This window comes from Antechinus flavipes, chromosome 5 (assembly GCF_016432865.1).
Source record: "Antechinus flavipes isolate AdamAnt ecotype Samford, QLD, Australia chromosome 5, AdamAnt_v2, whole genome shotgun sequence".
Taxonomy (NCBI): domain Eukaryota; kingdom Metazoa; phylum Chordata; class Mammalia; order Dasyuromorphia; family Dasyuridae; genus Antechinus; species Antechinus flavipes.
Window position 1 is genome coordinate 171,951,453 of NC_067402.1, and position 17,968 is coordinate 171,969,420.

The 17,968-nt window shown below is 36.9% G+C and overlaps 1 protein-coding gene and 1 long non-coding RNA gene across 3 annotated transcripts in view; one reads left to right on the top strand and one right to left on the bottom strand.

The window, feature by feature from the left end:
- Nucleotides 1–2,772, bottom strand: part of PFKFB3 (6-phosphofructo-2-kinase/fructose-2,6-biphosphatase 3) — a 101,225-nt gene extending 98,453 nt beyond the window's left edge. For both annotated transcript variants that reach the window (XM_051963107.1, XM_051963106.1), the window contains exon 1: nucleotides 2,523–2,772. In XM_051963107.1, coding sequence (XP_051819067.1) covers nucleotides 2,523–2,757 — 235 coding nt within the window. In that variant the 5' untranslated portion in view covers nucleotides 2,758–2,772. The remainder of the gene's footprint in view (nucleotides 1–2,522) is intronic.
- An 80-nt stretch (nucleotides 2,773–2,852) lies between these two features.
- On the top strand, nucleotides 2,853–17,493 carry LOC127539101 (uncharacterized). Its single transcript, XR_007947829.1, has 3 exons — nucleotides 2,853–3,079; nucleotides 12,033–12,188; nucleotides 12,632–17,493. It is a non-coding gene; the product is annotated as an uncharacterized LOC127539101 (long non-coding RNA).
- The last annotated feature ends 475 nt before the right edge of the window (nucleotides 17,494–17,968 follow it).

Here is a 17,968-nt window from a genome sequence, read left to right on the forward strand (position 1 = left end):
GGTGGAGGGAAGAAGGGGAAAAGTTGCAACAGAAGTGAATGCAAGGGATAATGTTGTAAAAAATTACCCAGTGCACACATATATTGTATCCAGGATATACTGTAACCTATTCAACATGTAAAGGATTGCTTGCCATCTGGGGGAGGGGGTGGAAGGAGGGAGGGGAAAAATCGGAACAGAAGTGAATGCAAGGGATAATGTTGTAAAAAATTACCCTGGCATGAGTTCTATCAATAAAAAGTTATTTAAAAAAATTACCCAGGCATGAGTTCTGTCAATAAAAAGTTATAATTTTTTAAAAAAAGTTTTACATTAAAAAAATAATAAAAACAAACAAACAAAAAATGGTTTAAAGCCTCTGCTTTAGACCTCTTGACATTGCATGGATGCCTGTTAATCTTTCATACAACATGATGGCCTAGTTCTTTTTTCCAGCCTAAAAAGTTATATCCCTGATTTCTTTCATGATACTTTTCCTTTTGGTGATTCTTTGTTGGTAATATATTGAAACACTGCATGACCCTTTCAAACATAATTACTATTATTAGTGATGATGATGTAAGATACTAAAGAGACACTATACTGTAGCTTAAGGAATGTAGAGAGAATGGTTGTCAAAAAGAACCTTTGACCTGCCCTGGGTGATGTACTAAGCTGAAAACTGTAATAGAGAAAGTTGAACAGATATGGTCCCTGCCCTTTTTGGAGTCTGCAACTTCAGACAAACTGCAATGATCCTGCCAGATATCAAAAGCTTTCATCCATTCAGATGTGTGAAGCAACTCAGAATGAGACAATGTGCTGGAATGGATAATTGAACCCAAGTTGTCAATAGTGTTGCGTGGGGGATAACTGAGGCACCCCAAAGGGCAATGATTAGATGACTTACACCTGGACCATTAAAAGAACTTAACCTATGAACTCTGGGCTGATGGGAATCAAGCAGCGTCCAGAAAGACACCATCAAACCCATTGGTTTCCACTCCTACTCACTAATGAACCCTCTCATCTTCCCTTTCACTCTGAAACATGAGATAGTAAATAACTGTCTCATCTTCCAGAGGCTTGATTTCAGAGAAAAAGAAGCAGGAAGCATTCTTGTCTGATGGGTTGTGGAGCTCATAAAGGCCCCATGGAAATAAAAGCCAATAGATTTCATAATGCAACTTGCAAAGCTTAGCAATGAACGTGGAATACAGATAAGTATAGAACCTGTGAACCTCTTCATTCTTTCCAATTTCATGACTGATGCTCAGCAAATAGCCAGGACGTACACAATTTTTATAGTGCACGGGAGAATTTTAGTCAGAGAAGCTAGATTAATTCGTGAGTAATGATCATTCACTAGACACCAAGTGATTCCTGTCACTGGACAGGTAGAGCTCGAGCTTTCTATTTCAGCTGCAAACAAACTCCCCAAACCAAAACCAAAACCAAATCAAGTATCCCCACAGCTCTTGGGGCTTGCTGATGCCCCCTCCCCCCACCCCAGTTTCTGCAGCAGCCTGCATTTCAGGTCCACCCTAAACTGGCTGAGGCAGAAGAGACTTTCTGTGTGTCGGTCCCGGTTTTGTTTCTGCTAATGATTTCGTTCAATCTCTTCCCCTGCTCGGCTGGCTTCTCGTCTTCCCCACCTGCAAAACGGGGCTCCACGTGGAAATGGCCTACCTTTATCCTAAGGAGTGAGGGATGGTTTGGAGGGGGAGGAGACCCCTGCGGGGACAACATGAGGAAGAAAAAAGGGGACTGGACCAAACTGGGTCAGAAAGGTCTCTTTTACTGCAGATAACCTGGCCTGACTGAAAACAGGATTTGCTGCACGCTTCTTTGCTAAGGCAGGGTCACCCAGCCCTGGCCAGCCCCATGATCTACCAATCATCACACAGCTCTTCCAGATGAAGAAGCCCTCTGATCTCAATGAATGCACAGCCCTCAATACCATCCCACTCTTTACAAGGTTACATCGAAAGCTCAGCGAAAAGCCCTGCAACATTCCTTATGCCTTCTTTCATCTGCATCTTTGCTGCAATAAAAGTCCCCCAAATTCACTCGGAGACGCGCCGTCCGATTCCCAAGACGACTGAAAGGACATATATTTGTCCCAGTCGGGGGGCAGGACTGGGCAGCGGAGAACCTGGACCTCTTCCGTCTCCAGCAGTTGGAGACGGAAGGAGGCGGACGAGCTAGGCAAACAGTGCCGGCGAGAGCAGGTGAAAGTCCCTAGAACGGGGCAGAGCAAGCCGATGGGAATCTCTGGTCTTAACCTCTGAATTCGGGCTGCTGGGAATCGGGCGGCCGCCCCAGCGCGGCGAGACACCGCCAACCCACGCCGAGCCACTGCGGCGTTGTCGCTTCCTTCCTTCATCACCATCCCAGAGGTGGGAAGGGGTCGCGGGGAGAATCGGTGGGTCCGCCCGGTCCCCCTTCCGCGCTAGTTCCGCCTTCTCCCCGGCGCTCGGGGTATTCTGAGAGCGGGTGCGAACCGAGCCCCGCAACAAGTTTGAAAGAGACGCTCTGCCTACCTTGACCGAAGGGCATCTCGCCAGAGGGAGGGAGCCAAGTGCCCGGGGATGCAGAAATGGCAGAGGCTTCCAAGAGATGACGAGGGTTCCCGCAGTGCAGAGACTGAGCCTCCTGCGCGTCCTGGGAGCTGCAGCGGCAGCAGCCGGAGTCCGCAGGAGCCAACCTCGGACTCCCGGGCCAGTGCGGGAGCCGGACGCTTGCGGAGGCAGCTGCGGGAGGAAGGGAAATGGACATATTTGGTCATCGCCGGCTCGCGTCACCGGCGAGTGAGGCAGGAACTGCCGGGAACCAGGAAACCCTGATAATCCGGGCGGTTGCTACTTTCGGAAATTGTAACCCTTCCTCTCCCGGGACTAAAGGCAGACTTGGGGAGGGAATGAGAGGAGGTGCAAGTGGGGAAGGGGCTGAAACGGCCACAGTTTGGCCCCAGAAGCTGGGCGCGCGGTTTCCATTCATTAACCTTCCTTACCACCTCTAGATGTGTGTGAAAAATTGCTGCCTCATCGATCCCTCCCAATCACCTGGGCCAAGGGAAGAGATGCTCCTAAAGCGCGGGGTAAGGAAGAGAAATCGGCCAGAATCAGGAACGTGCTCGTCCAGAGTTCGTTTTGTGGGTTCCTGCTCAGGGAGCTCTTTCTGATTGGTTTTATTGGTCTGGTGTAAAAAGAAACATAAAGGCAATAGAAATTGAGCAAAGACCTAGATGGAGAAGGGCAAAGGAAAAAAAAAAAGACTAGGAGAATGCCCGATAATTTTTTTTTTAATTTGCAAACTAGAGGCAATTTAGAGGCTGCAGGAGGCCTCTTTTGCCATCTCTCCCCTAGCTCCCCAGGCCAATACCTTTCCTCAAATTTATTCTGCATACATTTTTTTTTTCACATTCATTTTTGTAAAATTTTAAGGTACAATTTTTTTTCTCCCTCTCATTCTCCACAAGATGCTAGTAGTGTTTCTCCTTTACGGCTATCATGTATCCACTTTACTTTTATTTTTATTTATTTTTATTTTTTTGCTAAGGCATTGCCCCGGGTCACACAGCTAGGAAGTGTTAAGTGTCTGAAATCAAATTTGAACTCAGGGCTCGTGCTCTATCCACTACACCAACTAGCTGTCCCTCAATATTCACTTTTAAAGTTTTTTTAAAACTTTTTTTTAAATTATAGCTTTTTATTTACAAGATATATGCATGAGTAATTTTTTAGCATTGACATTTGCAAAACCTTTTGTTTCAATTTTTCCTCCTTCTCCCCACTTCCCCAGATGGCAGGTAGACCAATACATGTTAAATCTGTTAACTTTTAAAGATTTTTGAGATCCAAAATGTTTTCCTTCCCTCTCTTTCCTCTTATTCCCAAGATGGTAAGCAATCTGATATAGGTTTTACATGTACAATCATGAAAATATTTCCACATTAGTCATGCCTAACCTTTCTTTTTGTCATTTTATGTTAATTATCACCTATTAATTTATTTTTCCTTGCAGTTCAATGCAAAGCAATTTCATAATCAGACTAATTACTATGAATCAAAGCACTCTGACACAAAAGAGAATATAAAATAATCTCAATTTAAATAACAGCTTCCAAAATACAACAGAAAAGAACCTCTCCTCTTTTCACACCCACAGTAGATTATGACATTTAATTGGGATATTCTGATTGGATACTAAAGATGGCAAACATGTTCTGTTTTGTTAAGAAGTTGATTTCCCAATAGATATATATCATCAAAGGAAATAAACAGGCAGTTCCAAAGGAAGAAATCTAAACTATCAGCAGAGAGAAAATACCCCAAATAACAGGGAAACAAATTAAAGCAATTCAGTTTCTTCAATCCTATTAGTCTGACAAAGATAACAAAAAGAAAATAACAAATGTTGGAGTGTTTAAGAAAAAACTAGCATAGAGATCCACTATTAATGGATGAACTATGAATTGCAGCCATTCTGGAAAGCAATGTGAAATTATGTTCCTTAATATCACAAAACTGTGCATACCTTTTGACCCAATAATATCACTACTAGGTCTAGACCCCAAAGAAAGAGGAAAAGGGCCAAGGTTCACAAAACATTAAAGCAAGTCTTTTTTCAGTAGCAAAGGAAACAAAAGGGGTCAAATGAGGGATGGCTGAATAGATTGCAGTGCATTAATATAATGACATTACATTGAGACATAAGACATAAAAAGGCTGTTTTTGGAAAAATCTGGGAAGATTTATATGAAATGATTTCAAACTATTTATATTGCACAGTAGAGGGAGCACAGGGGATCTTAGGTTCAAATTCTGCTTCAGTCCTTACAGTCTCTGGACTTTAGTTTCTTCATTGGTAAAATGAGAGTGTTTGATTGATGGATTCTGTGATGACATCCAGCTCTAAATCAATGATCCCACCTAGACTTTTAGCTTGATTGAAAGTATTTTTGCAATGATATATGATGCTAATATGAAAATGCTTGAAGAGATGATCTGATTTGGTTTTGATAATACTATCAATGTAAGTGAATTTATAATTTGAACTAAGTAATTTTGGACATTTTCTCTCTTTAGTCTTGTATTTAACATTTTAACTGATTTAAACACTGGCATTCAAAAGCATTTATCCCTATTCAATGCTCCAGATCCTTTTCAAATCAAATTTGGGAAAAACAGCCTGCAATATTCCCTGGATCATATTTATGGCAATAAAAGAATAGAACAGAATTGAACAAATCTGGCTAAGATGTTTTGAATTTTTAGATTTGTATTTATTTCTTGATATAAGAATGATTATTGAAAAGGTCCAGGATGGGAGGAGCTATAAGCAGAAAACCTACATCAGGTCCATTTAATCAGTCATTCAAAGATATTAAGCCAGGGGTTCAGAAATTTGAATTTGGCTTTGTGTGATTTTATACACAAATTTGCACATATACACAAATAGGCACATATTTGGCAAAGGCCCTTTGGGAATCATATGGAATGGATACTCACCTTTAAAATAACCCACTTTAGGCTCCTACTCCAGTCAACAAGCATTTATTGACTAACTATGGATTTTTGCTAAGTAAGTGCTAGGGATACAAAGACAAAAATAGTCCCTGTCCTCAAAGGGCTTACATTCCAATGAGGGGAAGTAAAATGTAAACAACTACATACAAGCAAGATATATGCATATAAATTAAATATACTTCCCCTCAGTTTTATTTATACATGAAGAAAAAAAAGGTGTCATCCAATTCAAGGTGCTTCTTGAATTTACAGTAGGTTATCTCTCTAGAAATGTAGTTTGCTTTTCATTTTTTTGCTTGCTCTAAGTGAGAAATTGAATTCAAATGTACAAAAATGTTTGTTAGCAACTCTTTTTGTGGTGACAAAAATTGGAAATTGAGGAGAAGCCCACCAATTGGGGAATGGCTAAACAAGCTGTAATATATGAATGTAATAGAATACTACTGTGTAATAAGAAATGATGAGCAAGTGGATTTCAGAAAAACCTGGAAAGATTTACATGAACTGATGCAGAGTGAAGTGAGCAGAATCAGGACATTATATATAGCAACAGCAACATTGTTCAATGATCAATCATGATAATCTTAGCTTTTCTCATCAAAACAATGATCCAAGACAATTCCAAAAAGATTCATGTTGGAAATACTATCTACATTTGGAGAATGAATACAGATTGAATCATACTATTTTCACTTTTTTTTCTTTCTCATTGTTTTTCCCTTTTGGATTCTTCTTTCACAAAATGACTAATCTGTAAATATGTTTAATATGATTGTGCATTTATAACCTATATCTGATTGCTTACCACCTTGGGAAAGGTGGAGAAGGAGGAAAAGGAGAGAAAAATTGACAAAAGTAAATGTTGAAAACTAAAAACAAAATTATTTTTTAAAAAATCACACATATACACTAAAAAGAAATTGAATTCAAATCTAAGTATCTTTTATTTTCCAAGACACTGTCTAGGTCTAAGTAGTTCTAATCTGTGAATTTGGTTTGTTTTAAAAGATATTTTGATAACTATTTTAATAGAATTGCTTGTCTTGTGCATTTGAGGAAAAAGGTCATAATACCTGAGAAGGATCTGAGAAAGGGTACATAGGCTTCATCAGGCTACCAAAGAGGTCAATTTTTTTTTTTTAAAAAGAATTAAGAATGTATTAAAAGAGTAATAATAATTAATAACTTTAAAAGATTAAGAATGATTAAGAACTGTAGCTCTAGGTGCTAAGAAGATAAAAATGGATTATTTCTGATGCCCACCCAGTCCTGTCTCAGTGACCCCAGCTTCCCCCTCTAACTGTCCACAACAGGGCCCTCCCTTTTCCTACAGTAATACCAATAGTGGGGTGAGAATTTGTGTGAAATCTAAGCTACATGATATTTGGCCACTGCTTATGTTTCTCCCTTCTAGGGACTGTTTCACTTTGATATCCAAGGAAGTAAGAATATTCCTAGATATAAAGTCCTAATATGAGGGCACTGGCTTGTTTTGTTTTCATTGTATCCCCAGCACTTAGCCCAGGGCCTGACACTTTATACAGTTGCCTTACCCTGGTATGGCCAGCACAGGCCCCTGATACCCTGTGGAAGATTCCTCTTGACTTCAGTTTTCTGGCAGATTGAGCGGACCACTTGCTGTGGCTGCAGTGGCAGTCCTAGCTTCAGGACTCTTGGAGTGTCCTAAATTGTCTCCTTAATCAGTGATCTTGTCTATTCTTCTCTGCTGGGCTGACAGGTTAGGACTGGATCATGATAGCTTCAGGCCTGATTTATGGAACTGGAGATGAATTCTACCTTCTTTGCCATGTCACTACTCTGAATGCCGCAAGGTGCTGGCAATCTTGTTCAGTTCTGGACTCAATAGAGGAAATTACTATTGTTTGTATTGCTCTTTTTGATCATTATTCTATTGGGTGATGTTTTAGGTATTTACTGTATTATTTGAGGAATTATTAATACCTTTCATGTCATCATCTTAAACAAAATCTCAATAGATCCTTTTTTTTTTTGCAGCATGATCATATACATATATATACATATTTCCAACAAAAACAAGAAAAAGTAGAGAAATTGCAAACAGCTGTATGTTATATATGTACATGTATGTTTGTATACATGTACACACATGTGTGTATATATATTTATACACACACTTTTATTGTTACTTCAATTAACAAAGGGAGTCTTTTTATTTTAATCCACTTGGGTTATCTTGGTTTTATGGTCCATTTTTATCTTTCTTTTCTATGTTTTTAATATAGATGTGTCACTTTTATTATTTATTATCATACATATGGATATTAATGGAGTCAGGGGGCGTTGTTGGAACTAAGTAAAGAAGTTTCTGTAGGGATTGAGACCATTCACACACCCCAGTTTCAGTTGGTCTTCAATTTGTAATCAGCATGCATATTTTTCATTTTATTCTGTTTTCTTCATACTACATAACTCCATATATCTTATTATATTTCTATGGATTTTTCATATTTGAAGCTTTTCATATGTAAAAATATTCATTATATTAATATGCCACAGAAATTCCTTCTGCTGTTCACCAATTCCTGAAAATTGGTGAATTTCTCTTCGGGATTTCTCCCTATCTCTCTCTCTCTCTCTCTTTTTTTTTTTTTAATATTTTATTTTATTTTATTTTATAATAACTTTATATTGACAGAATCCATGCCAGGGTAATTTTTTTACAACATTATCCCTTGCCCTCGCTTTTGTTCCGATCCCTTTTTCTCTTTTACCATGTTCACTGACACACTCACCAAAAACTCACTTGAGAGGCCGAGGAGTTTAACATCAAGAACTTTCTTTCCTAAATCTTCAGCAGTTGTAATTGCTGAGGAAATGAGGAAGAGGAAGGAGAGTGAGTAAAGCATCTCTAGAGGCAGTGGCCAGGTCAAACCTCCATAATGGTGCCCTTCTGGATGATGGCTCCTTAGGCTGGACTGGAAGCAAAGCTGATGGGGCAGAAGGCATTGATATTTCTGGGACTCTGGGACAAATGATCCTGATCTGTTTCCACTGGAGTTTGGAGAGGTGAACAGACCAACATATACACTCTCTCATTTCTCCCTCAGGGCACCTTGATACTTCAGTGAGGTCAGGTGGGCTGGTATTGAGTGTTAGTGGGAGGTGACAAGGAGGGCAGACGTAAGGGCTCTCTTCTTAATTATTGCTCTAATTTCCTCTTCATTAGTGGTGAGTTCTCCCTTTTCATTTTTAAGACTAACAAATTGATTTTTCTCTCTCCTTTTTTAAATCAGATTTACTAAGAGTTTATCTATTTTGTTGGTTTTTTCATAGAACCAACTCTTAGTTTTATTAAGTAAGTAATTCAATAGTTTTTTTTTTTTATTTTCTATTTTTATTAACCTCTCCTTTTATTTTTAGAATTTCAAGTTTAGTGTTTGATTGGGGTTTTTAAATTTGTTCCTTTTCTAGCATTTTCAGTTGCAAGCCATATTCATTGACCTTCTCTTTTGGAGCTCTCCTCTTAAAGATGAGTATGGGGAGGCAGGTTCGAAGTATAATTGTAGAATGAGGAGGTGAAATTACTCATCTCACGTGCAGGTTGTGGATCCAGTTACACAATACCTGAAAGGGAAACCTTCAACAGAGGCGGCCCTTCATGATAGGAAAAAAATTAGCTTCTTTTCAAAATGCCAAACTAGAAAAAGCCACAGTTATGATGATACATTTTAGAACATATTAATAGTTCTGAAAAGAGAGGAATGATCTACTATAATTAGTCTGCTATAGGCAACAGGTGAGTTGCAGAGATGCCCCGCCTAGTTCCACCAAGAGATGCATTTAGAGAGGTCAGAGAGACTGATTTGTGATGTGTTGCTAGGGAATGGGGGGACAAAGGTCACACTGTCTCTCAGAATGCTTGAGTTAGCACAATGTTGGCTATTTTTCATAGAACAGAAGGACTGCTGTGGTGAGGTGAAAATCGTTTATTTAGCAGGCTTCCTCAGTCTCTTTTTTGTAGGAGGAAGAGATTGGATGGGATCCACCTCAACCAGGTGTGTGATAAGACCTCCAAACTAAAACGTGTTTCTAACTGTAAGTTAGCAAATAGTGGAACCAAGAGACCGAGCATAAGGGAGGAAATTAACAGAACAGTTCATGGCGCTGGGCAAATCATTAAATCCTGTTTGCCTCAGTTTTGTCATCTGTAAAATGAGCTGGAAAAGGTGATAATAAATCACTTCAGTATCTTTGCCGAAAACAAACAAACAAAAAAATACCAAATAAAATCAAACAAACAAAAAACCCAAATGTAGACACAAAGAGTTAGACATGATTGACAACCAAACGACAAAAATCAGGAGATGTGATATTATCCTGGCTTTCTAGACCTTTTGATGAAATATAGATGAAAGGAAGAACTTTTTAGACACTGGGGAAAGGTGACTAAGAAAATTGAAGAAAGGTTCATGGCTACTAGGTGAGAATGCCAATTAAAGATAGCCATAATCTTCTGTAACCCCAGAGACTGACATGTTACAGACTCACAGACTGTTGAAAAGAATTATAAGTGTTATTTCCTAGCATCCATGTTTAACTGGTTCCTCTCTGTATAGCAAAACTTCATTCATCTCTGATAGACTTTCCATTAATAATCCACATGGCATCTATTCCCCATTTTTTTTCTTTTCTTTTCTGTATTTTAGGAATATTATAATCTAGAAAATGAAAAGCAAAGCTTTTTATGTTTCATATACAGACCACACAAAATTTGAGAGCTGGACTTCACTTCTGTAGCTATTCTAGTCCGACCTAATTATCCAGACTAGAGAGTGAGATGGTCCACCTTGCTAAGGGCAGCTCCTCTCGACCTGTACTTTGAGGCTTATTTGTTCTTGTTGTTCAGTCACTTCCAACTCCCCAGAATCCCATTTGGAATTTTCTTGGCAAAGATAATGGAATGGTTTGCCACTTCTTTCTCCAGCTCATTTGGCAGATGAGGAAACTGAGGCTAACAAGGTTAAATGATTTGCCTTATTTACTTAAGTTTCCTATTAAACAGAATCTTAGACTTACCCATCTTGAACTGGAAGGGACCTGAAAGGTCATCAAACCCAATCTCATTTTACAGATATGGAAAAAGAGCCCTAAGGGAAGTTGAATGACCGGCAATTTATAGTTATATTGTAAACTTCTACACAAGGTTCAGTCCAGAAGAAATTGCTATTACGCAAAGCAGTACATTGCAGTAATTCATGTAGGTTACCAGATAAGCTATACAAGTGAGAAGGAAAAAAAAAAAGAGAAAGCCAGAAATGACGGATCATAAATCTGTCTAGGATAATTTTACCTTTAATTCTCTTCTAGCAGGAGCAATGGGTCAGCAAAATTATATTACCTTCAGAAATCCATCTCTTTTATCAGATTGAATAGCCTTGCATACTAAGGAAATCTGTGGATGTTGCTTATTTTACTGCCTTGTTCTTTTTAGACATTTGAGGGGAATCTTCCCCCCTCCATAGTACATACACTCTTTTTTTTTTTCCTTTTTCCTTTTGTATTTTTTTATTAAAGCTTTTTAATTTTCAGAATTAACCCTTGTAAAACCTTTTGTTCCAATTTCCCCCATTTCCTTCCCCCCTCCCCAAGATAGCAAGTAATCCAATATGTGTTAAAAATGGTAAAAAACAAAGAAACAAACAAACAAATATTACATACACTCTCAATATATTGAAATAAAACCTCACTTTTTCTAGGAGGTAGGTTGTTGGTTGTTTTTTTTCCCCTCTCATTCCATCTTAAATTACACTTGATCAAATCCTAGGAAATCTGTACAAGTGCACACTTTCAGCACCAGCCCAGTTCACTACCACTCAGACTATAGCAATAGCTAGGTTTCCAAACTTTTTATAGAAGAGTTTTGTTTAAGAGTATTTTTCAAGACTATTCTGGAGCTAGCTTGAACTGGCTCATGAGAGTTGGTAGTTAAATGTTCAGTGTGAACATTAACTTGGTTAGAGGAGATGCTACCAATTGGGGTTTGATTTATCATTTTGTTGACTATATATATTTAAGAAAATGATGGAGGAAATATTAATGCAATTTGGCCTCCCAGTCTCAAGTGATTTTTCTAAAACACAGTTCTGACCACTTTGTGAGCACTTTCCTGCTCACAAATGTCCAGTGACTCTCTACTTGTCTGGCATAATAGGCAATTTCCTCCATTTAGTATTTAAATGCTCACAATCTGGCTCCACCCTACTTTTTTGACTTGATTACATGCTACTCATCTTCATAAAACCCCCAGTGCAGCTAAGCAGTTCTATTTTGTCTGCAAGACCTTGCATCCCCCTTCTTTGTGCCTCCCTCTATTTCCTGGGACTAGAATACACTTCCTCCATCCCTCTGCCTGTGAAAGTCCCTTGTTTAGTCATTTAGTTGTGTCCTGACTCTTTGTGACTTCTGTAGGCCACATAGCACATCAATACTGTCCATGGGGTTTTCTCTGCAAAGATAATGGTTGGCTACTTCTTCCTCCAGGAGGCCGAGGGACCTGCCCAGAGTCACACAGTAAGGGTCTGAAGCTGCATTTGAACTTTGATCTTCCTGACTCCAGCCCACCCAGCCACATCATGCCCTCAAAGCCCAGCTCAAGGGCTACCTCCTCTATGGGGCCTTTCCTGTTTTCTCCAACTGGTAGGTCCATCCTGCCCCAGTTATTTTTATACACTTTGTACATAGCTTTGTATTTGCAGCAGTTTCTGCTGATAGCATGTAGCCTCTTTGAGATAAGAATTCTGATTTTTGTCCTTGTGTGCTCAGCATTAACTCAGGTAAGAGGAAGTCACTGAAGTTTACTGAAAGGAGTCAGGGAAACATGATCAAGTTTGTATTTTTTGGAAGATCACTTTGAAAGCTGAATGGAGAATGGACTAGAGTGGGGGGAGACTTTGAGATATTGTGACCATCGACCAGGATATTGCAATAATTCAGGCATAAGGAAATGAAAGGCTGTACCAAGGTTGCAGCTATATAAATAGAAAGAAGGAGGGCTATACAAGGGATGTTGTTTTTATTTTTAATCTATTAATTTTCAGAAATCTACATAATTCCTTAAATGGATTTTTCCTTATGAGCAGGACCAGGAAATGATTATATACTTCAACAACAATATTATATGATGATCAATTCTGATGGATGTGGCCCTCTTCAACAATGAGATGAACCAAATCAGTTCCAATAGAGCAGTAATGAATTGAACCAGCTACACCCAGCGAAAGAACTCTGGGAAATGAGTATGAACCACTACATAGAATTCCCAATCCCTCTATTTTTGTCCACCTGCATTTTTAATTTCCTTCACAAGTTAATTGTACACTATTTCAAAGTCCGATTCTTTTTGTACAGCAAAATAACTGTTAGGACATGTATACATATATTGTATTTAATTTTTACTTTAACATATTTAACAAGTATTGGTCAACCTGCCATTGCGGGGAGGGGATAGGGGAAAGCAGGGGAAAAATTGGAACAAAAGGTTTTGCAACTGTCAATGCTGCAAAATTACCCATGCATATAACTTGTAAATAAAAAGCTATAATAATAAAAAAAAGATGTAATACATGTTTTTCTCTCATGTAATATGATAGTTACCAACCTTAAAATTAACTAAAAGCATTGTTCCAGAAAAAAAAAAAGAAATCTACATAATTCCTTACCAATTTTTTAAATCATTCATTTAAAGTTTTTGAGTTCCAAATTCTCTCCCACTTTCCAGACCCTCTCCTATCTACTGAGAAAACAAACAATATGATACCTATTATATATGTGAAGTTATGCAAAATATTTTCATATTAACCATATTGCAAAAACAACTTCACAATCTTTTTAATGGTGCTTGAAAAGTTCAGTAAAGATCTAGTTTAAAATTTTATAAATGTTTAATAGAATTAAATTCAGTCTGGCAAGAACATCTGATTCAAATTTTAATCGAAATGGTTTGTATCTTAAATCTTATGGGAGAGAGATGTTAAATATTACAAAATATTGCCCACGAGCATACATTTAAGCAGACATATACCTATAAACAAAACATTTCATATATGGACTATGACACATATATAGAGATTTAGAATTGGACATACCAGCTTTTTACTCTCCTTTCAATCCATTTGGGAGATAGGCAATAGGAAAAGGATGATCATCCCTAAATTCTTTTACTTCCTCTATGCCTTAATCATTTGTTGTTATATTTTTTAAGTTCAACCAACCTTGCTAGAGTTTGTGCCTTCTACTCAATTTTCTCAGATCCAGATTGGACTCTACATCTAATTCTTCTGCAGCCATGTTGAGATCTTTACCACCAGCTATTAAAACCATCCATTTAAATTCTATTCCCTGTTTAGTTAACCAAGCTTCCATCATTTCGGTTTGTTCCCTTCTTCACAGAAAACATGTCTTACCCCACACCAGGAAAACAGGTGTTGAACTATTTTGCAAAATAAAATGAAACCACATGTAAGGGTTTCTCCGGTCTGGAATTGATACAACCTACACTCAATATGTTCCCTGGCCTCCCATTTTCCCTGAGACTAATGTCTTAACTAAGGCAGTCTGTTCCTAATTACCTGGCCCCATCCCACCTCTATAATACCAATTGTGTTAGGATGGAATTTCAAAGGAACAGAGACATTTTCCTACCGACCATATGTTAACTATAGGATTTAGTGAGTAAAGTATAAACCATGTGTACAAAATCAATTAAGAAATACAAATTATGGTTAACAAAAAGGATAAACTAGAGATTCAAATGACTTATAAAGTATCACTGTGACTAGATGGGATGAGACATATGGCTGTATTATAGCAACGGATAAGGTATAATCTATTTAAAATAAACAACACAGATAAAGGGGAGTATAGAATATTTACTCATGTGAGGAAAAATCCAAGAAGCGGGGTGGGAGAGCATGATGGAGAGCTTTTGAATAATGATCAATGGAGGCAGAAATAGAAACAACATGTTTATTAGTAATATATTAAAGACTACCAGATAGAAAAAGGAAATTGATGAGGAATTCAAGAAATATTACAAACCTGACACAGAGGTGTGATAGCATAATGATAAAGTATTTCAATTATCTAAACTTCAGCTAGAGTTTTCTCTCTACCAAATGCAAGGTACCAATTTCTTGACTTGACTTACTGATTTTATATTTAGAAAGGTTATGAAATTCTGATTTTCAGACAGAAACTACAGAGAGTTAATATTGCTAAAGGTTGTAATAAATGAGAAGTGTGACATGCATCATGAATTGAAAGCTTGAATTTTAAAAAGTTGAAATAATAGGATAGCTAGGATTCCATGGATTAAAATTCTAGAGAAGTCAAATTTCTCCGACAAGGATTTGGTATCTGAGATACATAAACAACTGATAAGCGGAAAGAAGGAGAGTATGGGCATAAAATCAAAAGTCCTTCCTCAATGTGTAAATAGTTAAAAGATATTAAAAATAGTACTTAAAAGAAGAATTAACACCCATATAAAAGCATACTCCAAATTACTAATAATAAGAGAAATAAAAATCAAAACAACTCTGAGATTTCACTTTATACTATGTAAATTAGCAAAAATGAGAATTCACTGTTGGAAGGGTTGTAGAATTATGAGAAATAAACTTGGTTAGAGGGGTGAAAGGCAATGAGTGTTTGTTGAGGGAAGGTAGGTGATATGATATATCGAGAACTGGCTCTGGAGTCAGGAACACCAAAGCAAATCTGGTCTCAGGCACTTAGGAGCTGTGTGAACCTAAGAAAGCCAATTAACCTTGTTTGTCTCAGTTTCTTCAGATGTAAAATAAGTTGAAAAAGGAAATGGCAAACCAGTCCAGATTTTGTTAAATGGGGTTACAAAGAGTCAGACATAATTGGAAAGACTAAACAACAACAAAGAGTTTATTATATGCCAGACACTATGCTTGTTGAGAATAGATCCTGTCTTCAAAACTGTGAAAGGGTTTTTTTTGTTGTTGTTTTTTTTAATTGAAGGAATTGTTATTTTTTAATTGGGCAGTCTAATTCGTGAATATGGCCCCATTTTCCATTTTCCAGAGTTTAAAAGCAGAATGACACCTTCAGATTTTATGGAAAAGAATAAAAAAGGTGGAAAAGAGGAGAAAGAAGAGATCAAGGAGTAGAAGAAGCAAAAGAAAGAAAAAGAAGAGAAAAAGAAAAATTTTAAAAACTTGATTAAAAACCCAATTAAAAGATCCATAGGGAAATGTCACAATTGTAATAAATTTTCTCTGATAGAAAAGACTTCAAAGGACATAAAGGTAACTGTTAAAAAAGGAAATGAACTATCAGCAACAATTTGAAAATATGCTCAAAACCAGTAATATTACACCACAATAAATTAAATTATTACATTTAATTTGTATTACATTTAATACTCTAGAATACTACCTTTCATCCATCAGAGTGGCAACAAAAGTAAAAGGTGACAAAATTCAGACGCTCTAATTTAGTATAAGTGAAGCTGTGGGTGGCTTTGACTGTTTTGAAAAACAATACAACATTGTCCAACAAATATATTAAATGTCTATACTTTTAGACACAGTAATTCCACTTGTAGTTATACTCTAAGGAAGTTAGTGACAGGAAAATTAGATATATTTTTACAAACATTCAAAGCAGCATTATTTGTAAAAGCAAAAGACTAGAAGTAAAGTAGCCAGCAACTGGAGAGTGGCTAACTAAATAGTGAGACATTAATGGAATGGAATGTTTGTTCAGTGAGGAATGACAAATGTGAAGCGTTCAAAGAAATATGAAAAGACGAGGAATTTATTCTGAATGAAAAAGGCAGAACCAAAAGGATAATATACACAGTGACTACAACTATAGAAAGGAGGACAATATCAAACTAACAAAATTTATGATAAAGAAAATGCACAAGATTCATGTTACCTTTTAAAGTTAGTATTTGGAGTTTTTTGTTTTGTTTTGTTTTGTTTTCTTACCAATTAATAAAAAAGATAACTGTGCAGTTTGCATGTGCTATCATTGGGCAAATACATTTTTTTAAAATACATTTCTTTATTGCAAGTTTCTTTTTTTTATTTTTTTATTTTTATTTTTAACCCATGTCAGGGTAATTTTTTACGACATTATCCCTTGCACTCACTTCTGTTCTGAATTTTTCCCCTCCCTCCCTCTACCCCCTCCCTCAGATGGCAAGCAGTCCTTTACATGTTAAATAGGTTACAGTATATCCTAGATATAATATATGTGTGCAGAACCGAACAGTTCTCATGTTGCACAGGGAGAATTGGATTCAGAAGGTATAAATAACCCGGGAAGAAAAACAAAAATGCAAGCAGTTTATATTCATTTCCCAGTATTCTTTCTTTGGGTGTAGCTGCTTCTGTCCATCCTTGATCAATTGAAACTGAATTAGCTCTCTTTATCGAAGAGATCCACTTCCATTAGAATACATCCTCAAACAGTATCGTTGTTGAGATATATAATGATCTCCTGGTTCTGCTCAGCAAATACATTTTAAATACTTAATATTTAAAGGGTTTTTTTTTTTTTGGGGGGGGGTGTTATTTTTGTTTTTGCTTTGCTTTATGCATGTTTGGGAGTTGGTTATTTTATATGGGTTTTTGTTTCTTTCTTACAATTTTGCTTGTATTTTTTTCTTATTTTATTTGAATATATATTATATCTATTGCTGGAAATTTAAATAAAAATTTAAAAAATCATCTGGTACAAAGCTTTTGTTTTACAGATAAGAAACATCTATAGGGTGTATTTGTGCCATCTAAAGGAATATAGAAGGGGAATTTTGGAGCTGGAAGAGACCTTAGAGACTCAATACCCTCATTTTAGTACTTATCTATTATTTATTTATCATTTTATATTTGTTTGTATATGCTATTAAAACTTAGAATGGCATTAAGATATTTTGAGACCCTTTGTGGATGGGAAGGAGAAGAGAAGAGGGATGCTAAAGAGGGAGGGAGGGAAGGTATGAGTGTAGAACCAACAGTTATTCCCCAATAGGTAAGTAGTTAAAATATATGAACAAATAGTACTTAAAAGAATTGAAAACCATTAACTATATAAAAAAATGCATCAAATCACTAATAATAAAAGAAACGAAAATAAAAACAACCCAAAGCTTTCCTCTTATGCTATGCAAATTAATAAAAATGAGAAGTCACTATTGGAAGGGTTATGGGGAATAAGTATAGTTAGAGAAGTGGAAAAGAATAAGCATTTGTTATAAATGTGAAATGGTACCTCAAAGTTGTTTTAATTTTCATTTCTTTAATCAATCGTGATTGAGAGCACTAATAGGACATCAAATACATGTATGGCTAGAAGAACAGGTAGGCTTGTCATGAAGCAAAAGTGGAGGAGAGCAAATGGACAGCCTAAGGATTACATTAGTATTCACAAGGTTTGCGGTA